We start from the raw sequence: 14,272 nt of genomic DNA on the forward strand, positions 1-14,272 counted from the left end.
CAATATTCGTGGTTGCTCTGAGAAAACAAAACATTTTAAACTACTGAGTTGCTTCTCTTAAATAAATTATTTTCTTGCCTTTCTAGAACAGACAGACAGTTACAAACTTACCCAAAATTAATTAAACCTGGCACAAAATTTCTTTTGTGCTTGCATAAGGCAGTGAAGTAGGGATTGTCCCAACAATGTTTAAGAGATTTTACTGGGTTTATCATGAATTTTGCCTCTGGCACTCTGTTAGAAAGTTTTAAAATTACCACTGTTGCAATGATGCCCTTTAGAATTGCATGTTGTTCTTCCCCATTTGACTGTATGGGAAATGGCAGAAAAAAAATTGCGCTGGCACCTGGTGGTTTTGTGTGCACACGTAATGCAACCATGTAATTTATGAGTTGGAATTTTCAGTTTTGTAAAAAAAAAAACCTGACCAGGCTTGTATTTTCCTGTATTGCTAAAGATACATGTTTTCGTTCATTTTCAAGTGAAATAATTTTGTGAGCTATTGTGTACTTCACTACAATTACATTTCCAAGTACACTCAATACATAAGTTTTCATTAGAGTTACTAAATTAATAATTGTAAGGCTAAATTTTTTTAGTTATGCGACGAAAACTCTACTGAAGAGGATAGTTTAGTATTTGGTGCCACTAGAAATGTAACCATAATTACTGAAATAAGATTGACAGCTTTATGAACTCTAAAAATAATTAATTTTTTTGTTTGCCAAAAACTTAAATATTTTTGAGGTGGCATAAAGCATAAGAATTACTGTTACTATAGATTCTATTTTGCATGTAACAGGCTTGCATGGTATTTCTGGTCCAATATATTTTGTTTGGCCTTATATTTTTTGTTGGCTCTGCTGCAAAGTTATTCCCAGATGCCATTGTGTATTATCATTGTAAAGATTATCACTTGGGCAAATATATATGCTTATTTTTGAATAGTTTTATTTTTATCCTATACTCTGATACGGGGCCGTGGCCTCCGATCTTTAATAAAACGGGTTTTTTCGTTGAATGCTCGGAATTTAAGGGCGCCATCGTGCAACGGGCACGGACCTATGCGAGACTCTTTACCAGGGTCGTGACGTCGCCCATGTGAGGCGTGATTTTAATTTCCCCCTGAAGCCAGCCTAGTACTAATATCTGCCCGCTCTCAGCGTCAGGCACGCTATTCCCTACGCCGTGGGCTCTTAGGCGTCCCACATGCCGTCACACTCAAGATGGTCACACATATTTAAAAAAAAAGAATAGACATTTAAATTTATACGCCCTTATTTATTTGGCCAACTTCGATTGCACATGCACACAATTTAAACTGTAACAAACGCCCGCGACACAAATCGGTTTAAGTGAAGTGACCAACTACGTGGTCACACCTCGACTTACGTATAATGCTTAGGAAAAAAGACCGGTAATGGTCACTATGTAATTAATCATTAAAGCAGTCCCCCGACCGAGAGGAGCTCCGAGGACTAAAAGAAAAAGATTTAAAGAGAATTAAAGACGAACAGAATTACTATGCAGAGATGAACAAGCGGTTAAAGAATATATTTAAACAGTGTCTGGCTTCGGTTTCCTTCGGTGTGCTTCGGGAATGTCCGGAAACGCCCTTATATTTAATTACACAATTTTAAATAAAAGAACATAAAAACCCTCCCGGCCGATCTGCCGTCACGTCACACTCGGGAAACAATAAAAACAATTTACAATGATGCATTTAATTATATTTAGGGGTGCGGCACACTGACTCTACAGCGCCCTCTTGCCGGGCGACCAACTCACACACACACGCACGCACTCATTAGTGGGAGATTTGAATGGAGGGTGGTGGTGTTTGGGCGGTGGCATATCGGACTCAAAGGGGCCGCAGGCCCGGACAATGTCAACTCCCTTTTAAATATATCTGGTTCGCTTGGTACTAAGGTTGTGATTTTGGTCGAATTTGGTTTTTTTTTAATGTTTGTTAAGAAATTTGTTAATTTCATTAATCTCCAATCCTTGTGTTGGCTGCCGGCAGTTGTCAATAAAAGAGGCAGTCACCTCAGGCTATCCTGGAGGCTGTCACTAACTGCATTAAATGGTCAATTAATTAATTCCAGTATAGCAAATGTTATTGAGGGACCTAATCCCAATATTCACAAATTCCTCTCTAGTCGCAGGGAACCATTTTTGGTTGTAGTTGAACTGCTGTCCACACTTTCAACATTTATTTGACACTCTGTAAGGTTTGTTAAGGAAGATATAGTTCAGGGGTCAACCAGAGTTTCTTACGTTTTGCCTCCAAAGCCAATCCCATTTTGACGAGTGACGACCCCACACAAATGTTTAATTCCACAGTTGTTCCTATGCTAATGAAGTGTTAAGTGAGTTTGCTCTGCTTAGTTCAAGCGGATTACTAGTTTATGTAAAAAAAAAAAAAAATATCTTAGAAATTAATGTTTATGTCAACACTGATAGTGACAGAAAGATGTGATTCCTATATGCATGTGAGGCAGCTAAGAATGTCCACCTGTCTATCAGAGGTCGATGTCTCCTGCACCACGATGGTGAACAAATATGTGTCTTATGTTAGCTTGTTACTACTGACGTCGACCAGGGCTACGCCCTCCCTGAGCCCGATGTGCCTCACGCCACTGCCAGCCCCCTCTGTTTCAAGCCTCCCGCCAACAAGTGTGTGCGTGTGTCCGGTCGCCTTGCGCGAACCCTTTCAGCGCCCACCCTAACTGGAGCAGTGGAGACTGCATCTTGTTTAAATAATGTAATTCTTAAATATCTGTAATACGTAATCCTTAAATCTTAATTAACTTGCAATTTTTAAAAGGTTTTAATAGTTATGTTTAACTGTCTTTAATATTAATGTACTAACGGTAAGTTCAGCACTTCCTGCGGCCATGACACCCGGGGCCCGGGGCAGTCTCTACCGTTCGCCGTGCGGGGTAGGACGCATCTCAGCACCTCGTCAACTTCAACTTTTGTTCTCAACTGACCTTTATCATCTGCCGTCGTAATTATTTTAAACTTTTTAAAGTAACCTTCGAGGCCTACCCCGGCGGCAGACTGTGATTTCAATTAATTAAAGCTCCCCGGAGCGTTTTGTATTATTGGGTGAGCTTGCACTTTTGGGGCCGGGCCACGCGGTGTCCTGGTCAGCAAGAAAGCTGGACTACTTGCTGTTTTTTGTACGCGTTATCAGTGTAAGTGTCGGCGGCAATGAAACTTAATATTCACCCGAATCGTTGCACTAAATTCTCGACCACGAGCTGCCCAGTACAGAGACAAGACCCCACTGGCAGTCGTATTCGCTGGTAACATAGCGTGCCCGCCGCTGAGAGTGGGCCGGTGAGTGCTAGCGGGGGGAAGTCGAGCCTAGCTCCACATGGGCCACGTCACGGCCCTGGGACAGTCGGTAGCCAGGTCCACGTGCCCATCCACGTGGTGGCGCCCAAGGTATACACGTACGCCGACTCAAAACCCCCCTCTCATGACACTACATTGCTTTTCTTACCAGTTATGTGCACTTTCAAGGGGAGAACTGTGTAGCTTACATGGTCTCAACCTTGATCGATATGACAAAGTAAGTATGCATTATTTATGCTAAAACTTGTTCCATGAATGTAGACTCCAGCTATTGCCGCACGTTTGGCCAGTCAGGGCTGGGCCGTGAGACTGGTGGGGATGCTCATTATAAGTGTAAGGCTAGTGTTCTACGATCACTACTTTTAGAGCAATATCTTGGATGCCTATGGAATAATTATTGGTTTTGGGGAACCACAATAGAACTCTTGTTCTCGGAATCACATTGTTTGCATGGATTGCGTGACCAAAGTAGGGTTGTCTTCATGGGATGAAAAACGGTGAATCTTGGACGATGGTGTTGCCATGCTATCGTCGGCTCACTTCTGCTTGGGCCAAACCCCCCACCTGTTTCCCCTACACGGCCCACCCTGAATGTCCACATAGATATTGGTACTATCGACTGCAGCAGTAACTTTAACATTATCCTTAAATTTTCTTAATACATTAAAACATCATCCAAATAATTGTATACATTATTAAATTTTACATCTTTCAGTACCTGGGCTCAAGCGGATTGACCAAAAATGGATTACCTTTTTCTAGTACGAATTTCATGAGTGTTTTGATGATTTAGTAACTCCAGAAGTAGGAAATGGACTACCGGCTGCTAAACTTTGACCAGTCAAGGTAAATGTTAAGTACATGATTGATTAATTTCCGTCAATGTACGAATTTTACGAATGAAAAATTGTCATACCAATTATTTTATTTGTATTTTTAACCACAAAAGCAAATTATGATGTCTACTAAAAAATTTAAAGTAGAGATTTTGCTTAGCTAGTTAACCTTGCACTTAATAATGCTTCAAGCCTAGAATTTAATAGTAAATTATTATATTAAATTTCGCACTTGCACTGATGTTAAACCCACACTGTGTTTGGACAAACATTAGCACAATGTACTGAACGAATCTTTAAATGAATTTGTTTGTACAGCTATCGTGAACCCAAGATAAATTAACAAAAAATAAGGGATAGTAACTTTTGAAATAGATCCTCTCAATTGTTTTTTAATCTTAAGCATTCTCATGCATATTTTATAATCACAGTGTGCCTGCTCAATTTTATATTCTTTTTTAAATTTCTTCAGGCATTGGCATGTACTGTAACTTAAACCGCACCTCAGGAACAGTACACACTCTGGGATGAGTGCAGGGCTGTGAACGGCGGGCCTCACCTTGGAACTGGCCATGGTGGCAGGGGTGACCATGTTGACACAGCCGCGCGTGCGGAGGTCCCAGAAGCGCACCGTCCTGTCCTGCGAGCCACTCACGAACATGGCTCCACCCCAGTTGTACAGCGACAACACGTGGCCTGAAACACACACAACCACACAGCTGCTACAACCACATGCTCTGGTTCACAGCTGTGGCACATCACACAGCTGCTACAATATACGTACATGGATTACTGTCATAACTTAGAAACACAACTTAGAAACAGCCAAGATAAAATTTTCTAAATTGTGCTAATTTATAAATTATTTCATTTTAGCTTTTGACAGTTCTAAGTTATGTTGTTTGGTACTGTGTGATTCTAAGTTGTGGCATTTATGATTTTATAAATTACATCATTTATAAGTTGTGTGGTACTATATTGTGTGTTTATAAGGAAATAATATTCTAAGTTGCGTGTTTAGAAGCTGTCATTGTTCTAAGTCATGGTATTCTAATTCACGACTTTTCTATGTTATTTCGTTTGATGTTGTATGATTTTAAGTTATATCTTTTCTCAGCTGTGTGGACCATGAAGGTTGGTATATTTTGTTGTGCTTTTTTGGCTAATATTTTTATTACCTTGTATCCAGCCCCCTTAAAAGCTTCTCTCTTTGAAAGTTAAGGGGAGCTGTATAACCAACCATCTTTACCACGATGCTCTCTATGTGTTACTTTATAAACTTCATTATTGAATATTTGCTTGTTTCTTGTTAGATGGCACAGAATGTGTATTTAATTATGAATACATAAGTTTAACAAATGTAGTATTCAAACTACACACAAATTAAATTAAAGTATTAATATCATAGTAAATTTACAAAAAAAAAAAAAAGAGGAAATGCGGTTCATTCAACTACACTACTGAAAATGATTCCCAGCCCTAGAATTTTGGTTTCACAGCTGACTTCAATGGTTTGTGTTTGTAATAATGAAGACTAGCACGTGGAACGCCCGGCGGTCTGGAGTTATAGGAGACCAGCAGACCACACTCACGAGGCCCTGCCGATCATGTTTTTACTATTGTATCAACTGTGCTATCAGTATCTTGTAGTTTAATATGCATGAACGATATTTCATTACTTGCTCGTCATTTGTTTATTTAATTTGTATTGTATTTTGTAACTTGTTTATCGTGTTCTTGTTTATTGTCTTTTATTTACATCAGCTTAATTACGTATGTTTGTTTTGTTATAAGTTTAAGTTTAATTTCACAACATGCCTTAACTTCGTCACGTAAAATAAGTGGGTAGATGAATAAATATAAGTGGCCTACGTTCTGTGTCTCTGCTCGCGGTTGTGTGCGGATAGATTCACATGACTGTTATTCTTATTCTAAATAGACGATCGGCGATGAAGACCTACATTGTATCCATACCATCGATACATGAAGCTCCTTCAGCCCAGTTCGACCTATCACCTGCACAAACATGTATGCCAACTTCGTTGGTGAATTTGATGACATTGTCAACAGCTGTGGTTACTTCAACAGGTTCAGTTCAAACAAAAGAGGAGACATCAATACCGACAGTACCACAGCATTGCCCTTGAGGTCTACTGCACTTTCAACTGCGGTTTAAATTGCATTAACATAAGACTTAATGTTATCATTACCTTGCATCTACTGTGATAATTCGTTCATAATTTTCAGCAATAGCAAGCATCATGAAAGCCACTAGTTAAATAACCACAATCGTAAAACAAACAGAATTCAATTCTTACGAAAATATTCTCAGAAAAGTCATGGCAAGACATGTAAAGAAATGGGAGATTGATGAAATCGGTGGCAATATACACATATTTTTTGTAATTTTTATTACAGTAGATATTACGTACCAAATAATGTAAGTTAAAGCTTTGTGTTGTTTTATTTCTTGTGTCCAAAACTTTGAATCTCACATAGAGTTATGCCCGGAGCCCAGGTGATATTATAGAAAATACTACGTGGGAAAAAAACAAGTATATTAAAGTTATGATTGCCTGATTTTCAAGTATTGGAGTTTATTTCCGATTTTTTAGTTTATTTTTAAGATGTTCAATATAGTGGCTAGTCACATTAATGTAACAATCTCCAAACATACAGCAACAGCTACATGTTCAATTCCCAGCCACTACCGATATATTCACTTAGCTTAGCTTCAGAACACAGCTAAGGAAAAATATTAATTTAGAAATAAAACTTTATTTCATATTAAATTGTTTCAGGCAGATTTATTATGTAGTGCTTCAGCCCTGAAATATGGTCTCATCTATAATAATGAATGAACTATGATAGGTGTTAAGACTGGGCAGTTTGTACAGAGCACGCACCTGAGTGGCCGCTCAGCGCCTGGAAGGGCGTGCCCGTAGCACAGTCCGTCACGTAGATCTTGCAGTCGCCGGCTCCACCGCTGATCAGCAGGCTGGACTTGTTGCTGGTGTCCTCCACGAAGCACAGGTCTCGCACCGTGCCGTCGTGCATCGTCAGCTCAGTCTCCTGGCCTGCACCGACACCGACACTCTGCACTCCACACTCCTTTCTCTTTGCCTAGCTGCCCTCTCCCCTCTTCCTATCTCGCTACAGTCTATACTCTCCCAACCACACCACACGTGCGGTACTCTTCCCTCTCCCAATCTCACTACTTTCACCCCTCTTCCAACCTCGCTACATTCTCCCCTTTTCCTAACTCGCTACCCTCTCACCTCTCCAAACCTCGCTACACTCTACACTCTCCCAACTCCTCTAAACTCTCCACTCTTCCAAACATACACTCTCCCCCCACTCCGACAAATGCTACACTCTTTCTTTCCTCTCCCAATCTTACACTTCCCTCTCTCACAACCTAACTGCACTCTGCCCTCTTTCAATCTTTCTGTACTCTCCCTCTCAACCATTCTCTACTCTCTCCTCTCCCAACCTCGCTGCAGTCTCTCATATAGCCATCTCCCCTCTCGCAACCAGGCTACCAACCTCTGTACATTCTCTCAAACTTACTATTACATTCTTCAAACCATGCAATAATTATATATGGCTGTTTTCACAGTACACATTTGTTTTGGAACAAACAAAATTTCAGTATTTACCAAAATATTAACCTATTTTTTTATTTTAATTTTTTGAATCCAAGTTGAACCAAATAGTTTAATGAAGAGGAAATAAACTGAGGAGTGACACGGTACCTTCCAGGTTGGAGGTGTCGGTGTTGAAGCGCATCAGCTTGACCGTCTTGTCGTTGCTGCCGGTGGCCATGAGGTCCCCCATGGGCGTCCACGCCAGGCAGTAGATGGAGCCCTTGTGGTGCTTGGTGCGCTTGAACAGCACCGTCGGCTGGTGCGTGGCGTGGTCCTCCCTGCGGCAAGCCACACCGCTGCACCACTGCACCGCGTCCGCCCCAGCCGAGCGCGCAAGAACCGGCTGACCACCGCGCGGGAAATCTTATATAATATCAACCAGGTTAAGGCGGGCTTTTTAAAAGCAGCAATTTAAAAAATTTGATATATTTGTCCGATTTCGTCATTTCAAATTAACAATTTATTGACATTGATTTGATTTCAGTTTATTTCTATAACTAATTGTTCGTGATTATATTTAAACAAATTATTTTAATTAAATTTGCAAAAACTGTAAATAATACTTGAACATTAAAAATTGTGCAATTTTTCATCAATGTTTTCTTGTGACGTTATAACGTAAAATTATCGTTCGTAAACCGACTTTACAGACAACCCCCTTTTATAAGACCTATTGTAGTTAATCACTTTGACAACGCACTTATCAAAGATGTATGTCTCAAATGCAAGCAGCACAGAGGTGTCTAAGTGCTCCGAACGTGTGCCGGAGATGCCCTTAGTGCTTCCTCGCGCTTCTTCACATGAAAATAGCAATAAAGTCGAGATAATTCGTCTTCGAAATGTACGCAAGGATATTAATCTTTTCAACACATATAATATTACTGTTTTTAGCAGAAGTCTCAAAATTTTTATATTTTTTGATTCATGTTAAGCAATTCGGGCTATGTTCCTGCACCTGTTAGCTGGAACTCTGTTTGTACACTAACACGAAATTCATAAAAATAAATAAATTCTATCTTGTCATTCAAATTATTTGAAATTTTAAAAACGGAAATTTTTCTTAGCATTTATGTGGGACAAGTTTCCAATTAAAAGAAACTTTACATACAAAATTAAACATTTATGCAATTAGAAAATAGAAAATATATGAGTAGTATGTATTGACCGATCCGAAAACTGGGTTTACGGGTAAGGAATCGGGAACCCAAAAGCCATCTTTGATTGTGGCATCATGACTGCCATCTTGGAAGAGTTTCACCTTCAAAATTTACTCAATAGCCCATAAACGAATCAAAATTAACCTATTTAGAATTTTTTTTTTGCAGTTTTGAGGTAAAAATTCCCGCTTTGGTTAACAAAAAAGCAAATAGCTTGAAATGTCCATAAAAACCTTTTTTTTTAAGTGGAAATTCTCAATTGAAGTCTTGGAATTAATGACATTTTGACTATGAACACGACTTATACTTGATACTCAAGAGTGAAGAAATTTGACTCCACAGTTATGGTTTTACATGAAAATGTAATATATATATATATATATATATATATATATATATATATATATATATATATATATATATATATATATATATATATTAAAAATTATAAGGTTAAACAAATATTAAAATAAAATAAAAATGAATTACAATTGACTTATGGAGACCCAGTTTGTTCCCGTTACAGTAAATGTATCAAATATTAGTTATAAAAATTTAATAAATCATAAAAAAATTATTAAAATAAAATAGGTTATAGGAGTTCTCGGTTCGTTAGCTAGTGAATGCACTTGTACAAATCATCAACACATACTTATTCCTTAATAGTTACAAGGTGACAGAGCTCACTGCTACAACTAGCAATAATATTATGTGTGTGTGTATGCGTGTATATAACAGTAGCCAGTGTGACATCACAGCTGCCATATTGGATTCTCATGTCTTATAGAGTGCACTACCACCATATTGGTTTAATTTTACCCACTTGAGCGTACTAGCATCAATAAAAAGATTATCAGCTACCATCTGGTCAGCCTTCTTGAAAATTCATAATTATTGTACAGTAAATTTGTAACTATAGACCATAATTTTTTTTTTACTAAATAACAAACATTTAAAAAATTACTACACAAATGTTAGTACAGTAGAACCCTGTTATAATGTTCCTGCATATAATGTTTTCCTGCTTATAATGTCATATTTTTGAAGTCCCAATATTTCCCCCATAAGGACAATGTATTTATTTCCTGCATATAACGTTCATAAATAGTGTAATTTCCTGCTTATAATGTTTGCTTTCTAACATTCAATAAATGGGGAAAAAATGTTTTAAAACCAAATTATTCCAACACTTACGATAAAAGTTTCCTTTATGTATGTTTATGTTTACAATCACTGCCATACAATACATGAAGTTTGTTAAAATACAATTTTATGCAATATACTGAAGGTATACAATGTTCATAGTTACGTGTCAGTTGGCACCCTTAGTCAATTCTTCTCTTCCTTGCCATTCCAGTGGCAGTGGCGTATCCAGGATTTTGGTTTGGGGGGGGGGGGGGGGGGGAGGCTTGACCCAGCTGAGGCTAGGCTTTATCAAGGCAAACACTAAAACAATAGTGGACCCAGATGCTTTTGGAGGGGGCTTGAGCCCCTTAGCCCCCCCTCTGGATCCACTACTGTCCAGTGGGTATTCAGATGCACGTACATAGTCCTACAATATTTAAGTTGCCAACCATTGAGCGAGGGCATAACTAAAAGTGTTTTCTATTGCTTACAAATAATTTTTTTTTTTCATTCATACGTAGGAATCCCAAAATTAAACATTTTCATGTGGCGAAGGAGTAGACGTTCTCACTCTTAATGTTGTCATCATGAATCGTGAGACAATTTTACAAAAAATGTGGCAGTGTATCTTTAAAGAGAAACAAAATTTAACCAGGGAACAAGACGAAGTTGAAAAATTGTTGGCTTGTTTCAGAAAATTCATGTATCAAGTATACTTTCTTTGGTTTTAACATTAAAGTGGTTTACATAGCTTGGTGAGTCCATTGGTACAAAGCTCGAACATTGTTAAGTGCTAAATTGAGATTTCCTGCTTATAACGTTTTCCTGCTTATAATGTTTTTTTCTTGTGCTCCCTTGAAAAACATTATAACAGGGTTCTACTGTATTTGATTTATCTTATAAATTGCAGTCCTTAATTCAAACATTGATCAGTACTGAAAGTAATTAAAGCTTAAAATCATATAAAAATATTTCCTCATTACATTTTCACGAGCATGCATCCTCACTACAAACTATGTTGTTATACAAGACAACTGTCTGACTAAATCAATATGTCATAAACTGTCATTATGCCTACAATGGAGGCTACATTTAGCACACCTTATGATTACATACCATCTCAAACTTATATGCCAAGTGTGTGGAGTTCTTTTTTTAATCTTGGCATAGCTTTCAAAAACAAGACATGACCAATATCGAGCATATACCCATAGGACGAGTTTCTCAGAACTGTCAGGCTTACAGTACGGGCATAACCTGGCAGGCTTTACAGTTATTATAAGTTGCATTACAAAATGTAGACAAAAATCATTGAATTACAGTACAAACACTACAGAAAAAAAAATTATTCACCAATAATATTCGAATAGAGTCCTATAGATACCATGCTCAACCTGTTTTATGCTTAATATAGGACCTAATAACAACCTAAGAAGATGCCTACAAATTGCTACTGATTATATGCACACTACTTTAATTAACATTAAATATACATTAATTTACATACCACTCACTAGTTCTATCATCGTATCCTGTCGACCGTATTCAATCATATCCCTCCGATCATATTCTTCCTACTGTATACCTTCGATCATATTCATTTAGAGAGGTTTGAGATTTATAAAATATAAAATCCTATAATATTTTTGAATTAATGCATATTTGTTAGAAAAAATATAAATAAAATACATAATTTTATGATGAAATAACTAAGCCTTGTTTTATTAGCATTCTTACATTGGTTATGAAGTATATGAAATGCAAGCATTTTTTTGTTCTTCGAGTGAATGTGTATGTTTATGGTTAAAACCTAATGTTGCAAAAACTGTGCCACTTTTAGTTATTTTCATGGCAGCAATATTTTTTTAAAAATTTAATAAGTTAATATTTTTACAGTGCATTTACAGTAAGAGAATTTATTTTTATTTGTGGATCAAATTTTAGTATTTTAAAATTCTTAAATTTGTAGTTTATCGAGGCTTTCGTATTTCTAAATCTCCCGGCCAGCACAGATGTTAGCCGAGCAACTTCTGTCCCTTCATGGCGAGCCCCACCAGAGTGCTCATAGAGCTCATAGAGCTCATAGAGCTCATAGAGCTCATAGTGCCACGTCAGCCCCCTGCTCTCTTCCATCGCACTGCGGGCCTAGCGCTGCCGTCCCTCCAGGCGTTGCACGAGGCAGGCAGTTGTTCTCGGGCCGTTTGTCTGTGCACGAGTTGATCTACATTTCGCTTGAACCGCCTATTACTTAGGGATGCAGTTCTTAAAAGAAATGGCAGAGTACTCCCAGACTTTACTACTTTCTAAATATGTAATGCAGTGCTTCTTTCTTTCGTTCCCTGGATTATATTTCACTAAAATTGACACTGTCGCCATGGCGTGACGACTGACATATCTACAGTATTAGTAAGTGGAAGCAATTATTTGTAAATTTCATTTCCAACAAATTTTCTGTTTGCCAACATATTATTATTATTTTTTTAAATATTTAACTCTTCGTGGTTTATTGTGCAGTGAGTGCCAGCTTCCCCCATCAACTTTCAGACCCATCTGTGCCACTTATATCTTCCTGTTTCGACACCCGCCCTCAGTTCGTGCTTTAGATGGACGGCTCTCCCCTAATTTCTGACCGGCAGTCCAGCTCAAGTCAGCTACTGCCTGCAGTGTTTACAACCACAGGTACAGAGATATATCTTTTTATCATGATAAACCATCTAAAAGACTGATTCATCTAAATGGATTTATTAGATGTAAGTTTACAAAATTTAAAATATGTTTTGCAAGTATAATAATATTTAAAGGGCTCCGCTTTTTAAAATAATATAAGTAGATATGAATCTATGGTTAAAAAAAGTGCAGTAAGTTTTATTGAAAGTATTTTTTAAAGGTTCAAATTATTATAACTATGTTAGAAAAACAAGTAAACAAAACTATCTTCCAAAGGCGTTTCAGCTCTTGTAATAGGCAATGTTGAAAGAATAGACATTAAGATGTTTCATAATTAATGAGATATACTTCGACCCTCTGTGGCCTTTGAATTTTATACTTAAGTAGTAAATCTTTTCATTTAATTTCGCAAACCCTTTCTTAAAACTAGAACATAAGAATACAAAATATTGTACATGTTGTATAAATAAATTACAGGAGTATTAAGTTTTAAAAAGCAGCATTAGATATAACTAGCTATTGTCTCTTCACAAACACAACTAAGACATCTCAAATTAATATTCTAAATAATCTTATAGTTTGAAGAAAAAAATAAATAAAAAAAAAACAGCTTTTATTGTTCAATTAACTAAAAATTAAAAAATAAAATGTGAATTTAAGTTTTTTGTCCAACAGCCAAATAATGCACCACAACTCTATATAACTAAAAATGTGGAGTGCTTGATATCATTTGTCTTAAATTTTCTATCACTATTTTAGGAAACAGTCATTACGAAAATGAAAGAAGAGAGCACCCCACACATTTAGTTATACAGAGTTATGATGCATTATTCAGCTGTTGAACAAAAAACCTAAATTTAAATTAATTTTTTTAAATTTTTAGTTCATTTAACTTAAGCAGTTTTTTTAGTGTTATTAATTATAATTAATTCTAAGTTTATTTTATTCTTTTGAGTATCAAAATAAAATAAAAATAATGAAAATGAGTATATGAAACAAAATAAAAATACTAAATATGAGTGTTTTAAGTATTTATTTGTTACAATTAATTATTAATATTCACATAATATAGTAATTTGAGCTAATGCGTCAACATTGCATTGAACATGTCTTGTTATCTTAGAGCAATCAAGTTCTTCTACTTGGAGACCATCCAGTGACTTTACGCGACTAAGAGCTACATAAGCCTGTCCAGCAGCAAAGATTCCAAATAAACAAATGCATAATCTACAGTGCAGCCTTGCATTTTATGAATGGTAGACGCCCAACTCAGTATTAATGGCAACATTCGCCTTTCAGCAGTACCATAGCTATATTTAGCTGGAAACTGAATGGCTATTTGTTTAATTATATATACACCATCTGTGCCGAAATCAACAAGGACTGAAGGAATACCTGTATAATATACTTGATCAGGCCGGAAGAGTGATAAGATAATTTCAGATATAGTATCCATATTACCATTAACGAACCCCGA

General features: G+C 37.0%; 1 protein-coding gene across 2 annotated transcripts in view; it reads right to left on the reverse strand.

The window, feature by feature from the left end:
* Positions 1-14,272, reverse strand: part of LOC134533658 (WD repeat-containing protein 47) — a 255,441-nt gene that overhangs the window by 16,421 nt on the left and 224,748 nt on the right. For both annotated transcript variants that reach the window (XM_063371198.1, XM_063371197.1), the window contains 3 exons: positions 7,955-8,124; positions 7,106-7,276; positions 4,759-4,895 (listed from right to left, as the gene is read on the reverse strand). In XM_063371198.1, coding sequence (XP_063227268.1) covers positions 4,759-4,895; positions 7,106-7,276; positions 7,955-8,124 — 478 coding nt within the window. The remainder of the gene's footprint in view (positions 1-4,758; positions 4,896-7,105; positions 7,277-7,954; positions 8,125-14,272) is intronic.

Source organism: Bacillus rossius, chromosome 7 (genome assembly GCF_032445375.1).
Source record: "Bacillus rossius redtenbacheri isolate Brsri chromosome 7, Brsri_v3, whole genome shotgun sequence".
Classification (NCBI taxonomy): Eukaryota; Metazoa; Arthropoda; class Insecta; order Phasmatodea; family Bacillidae; genus Bacillus; species Bacillus rossius.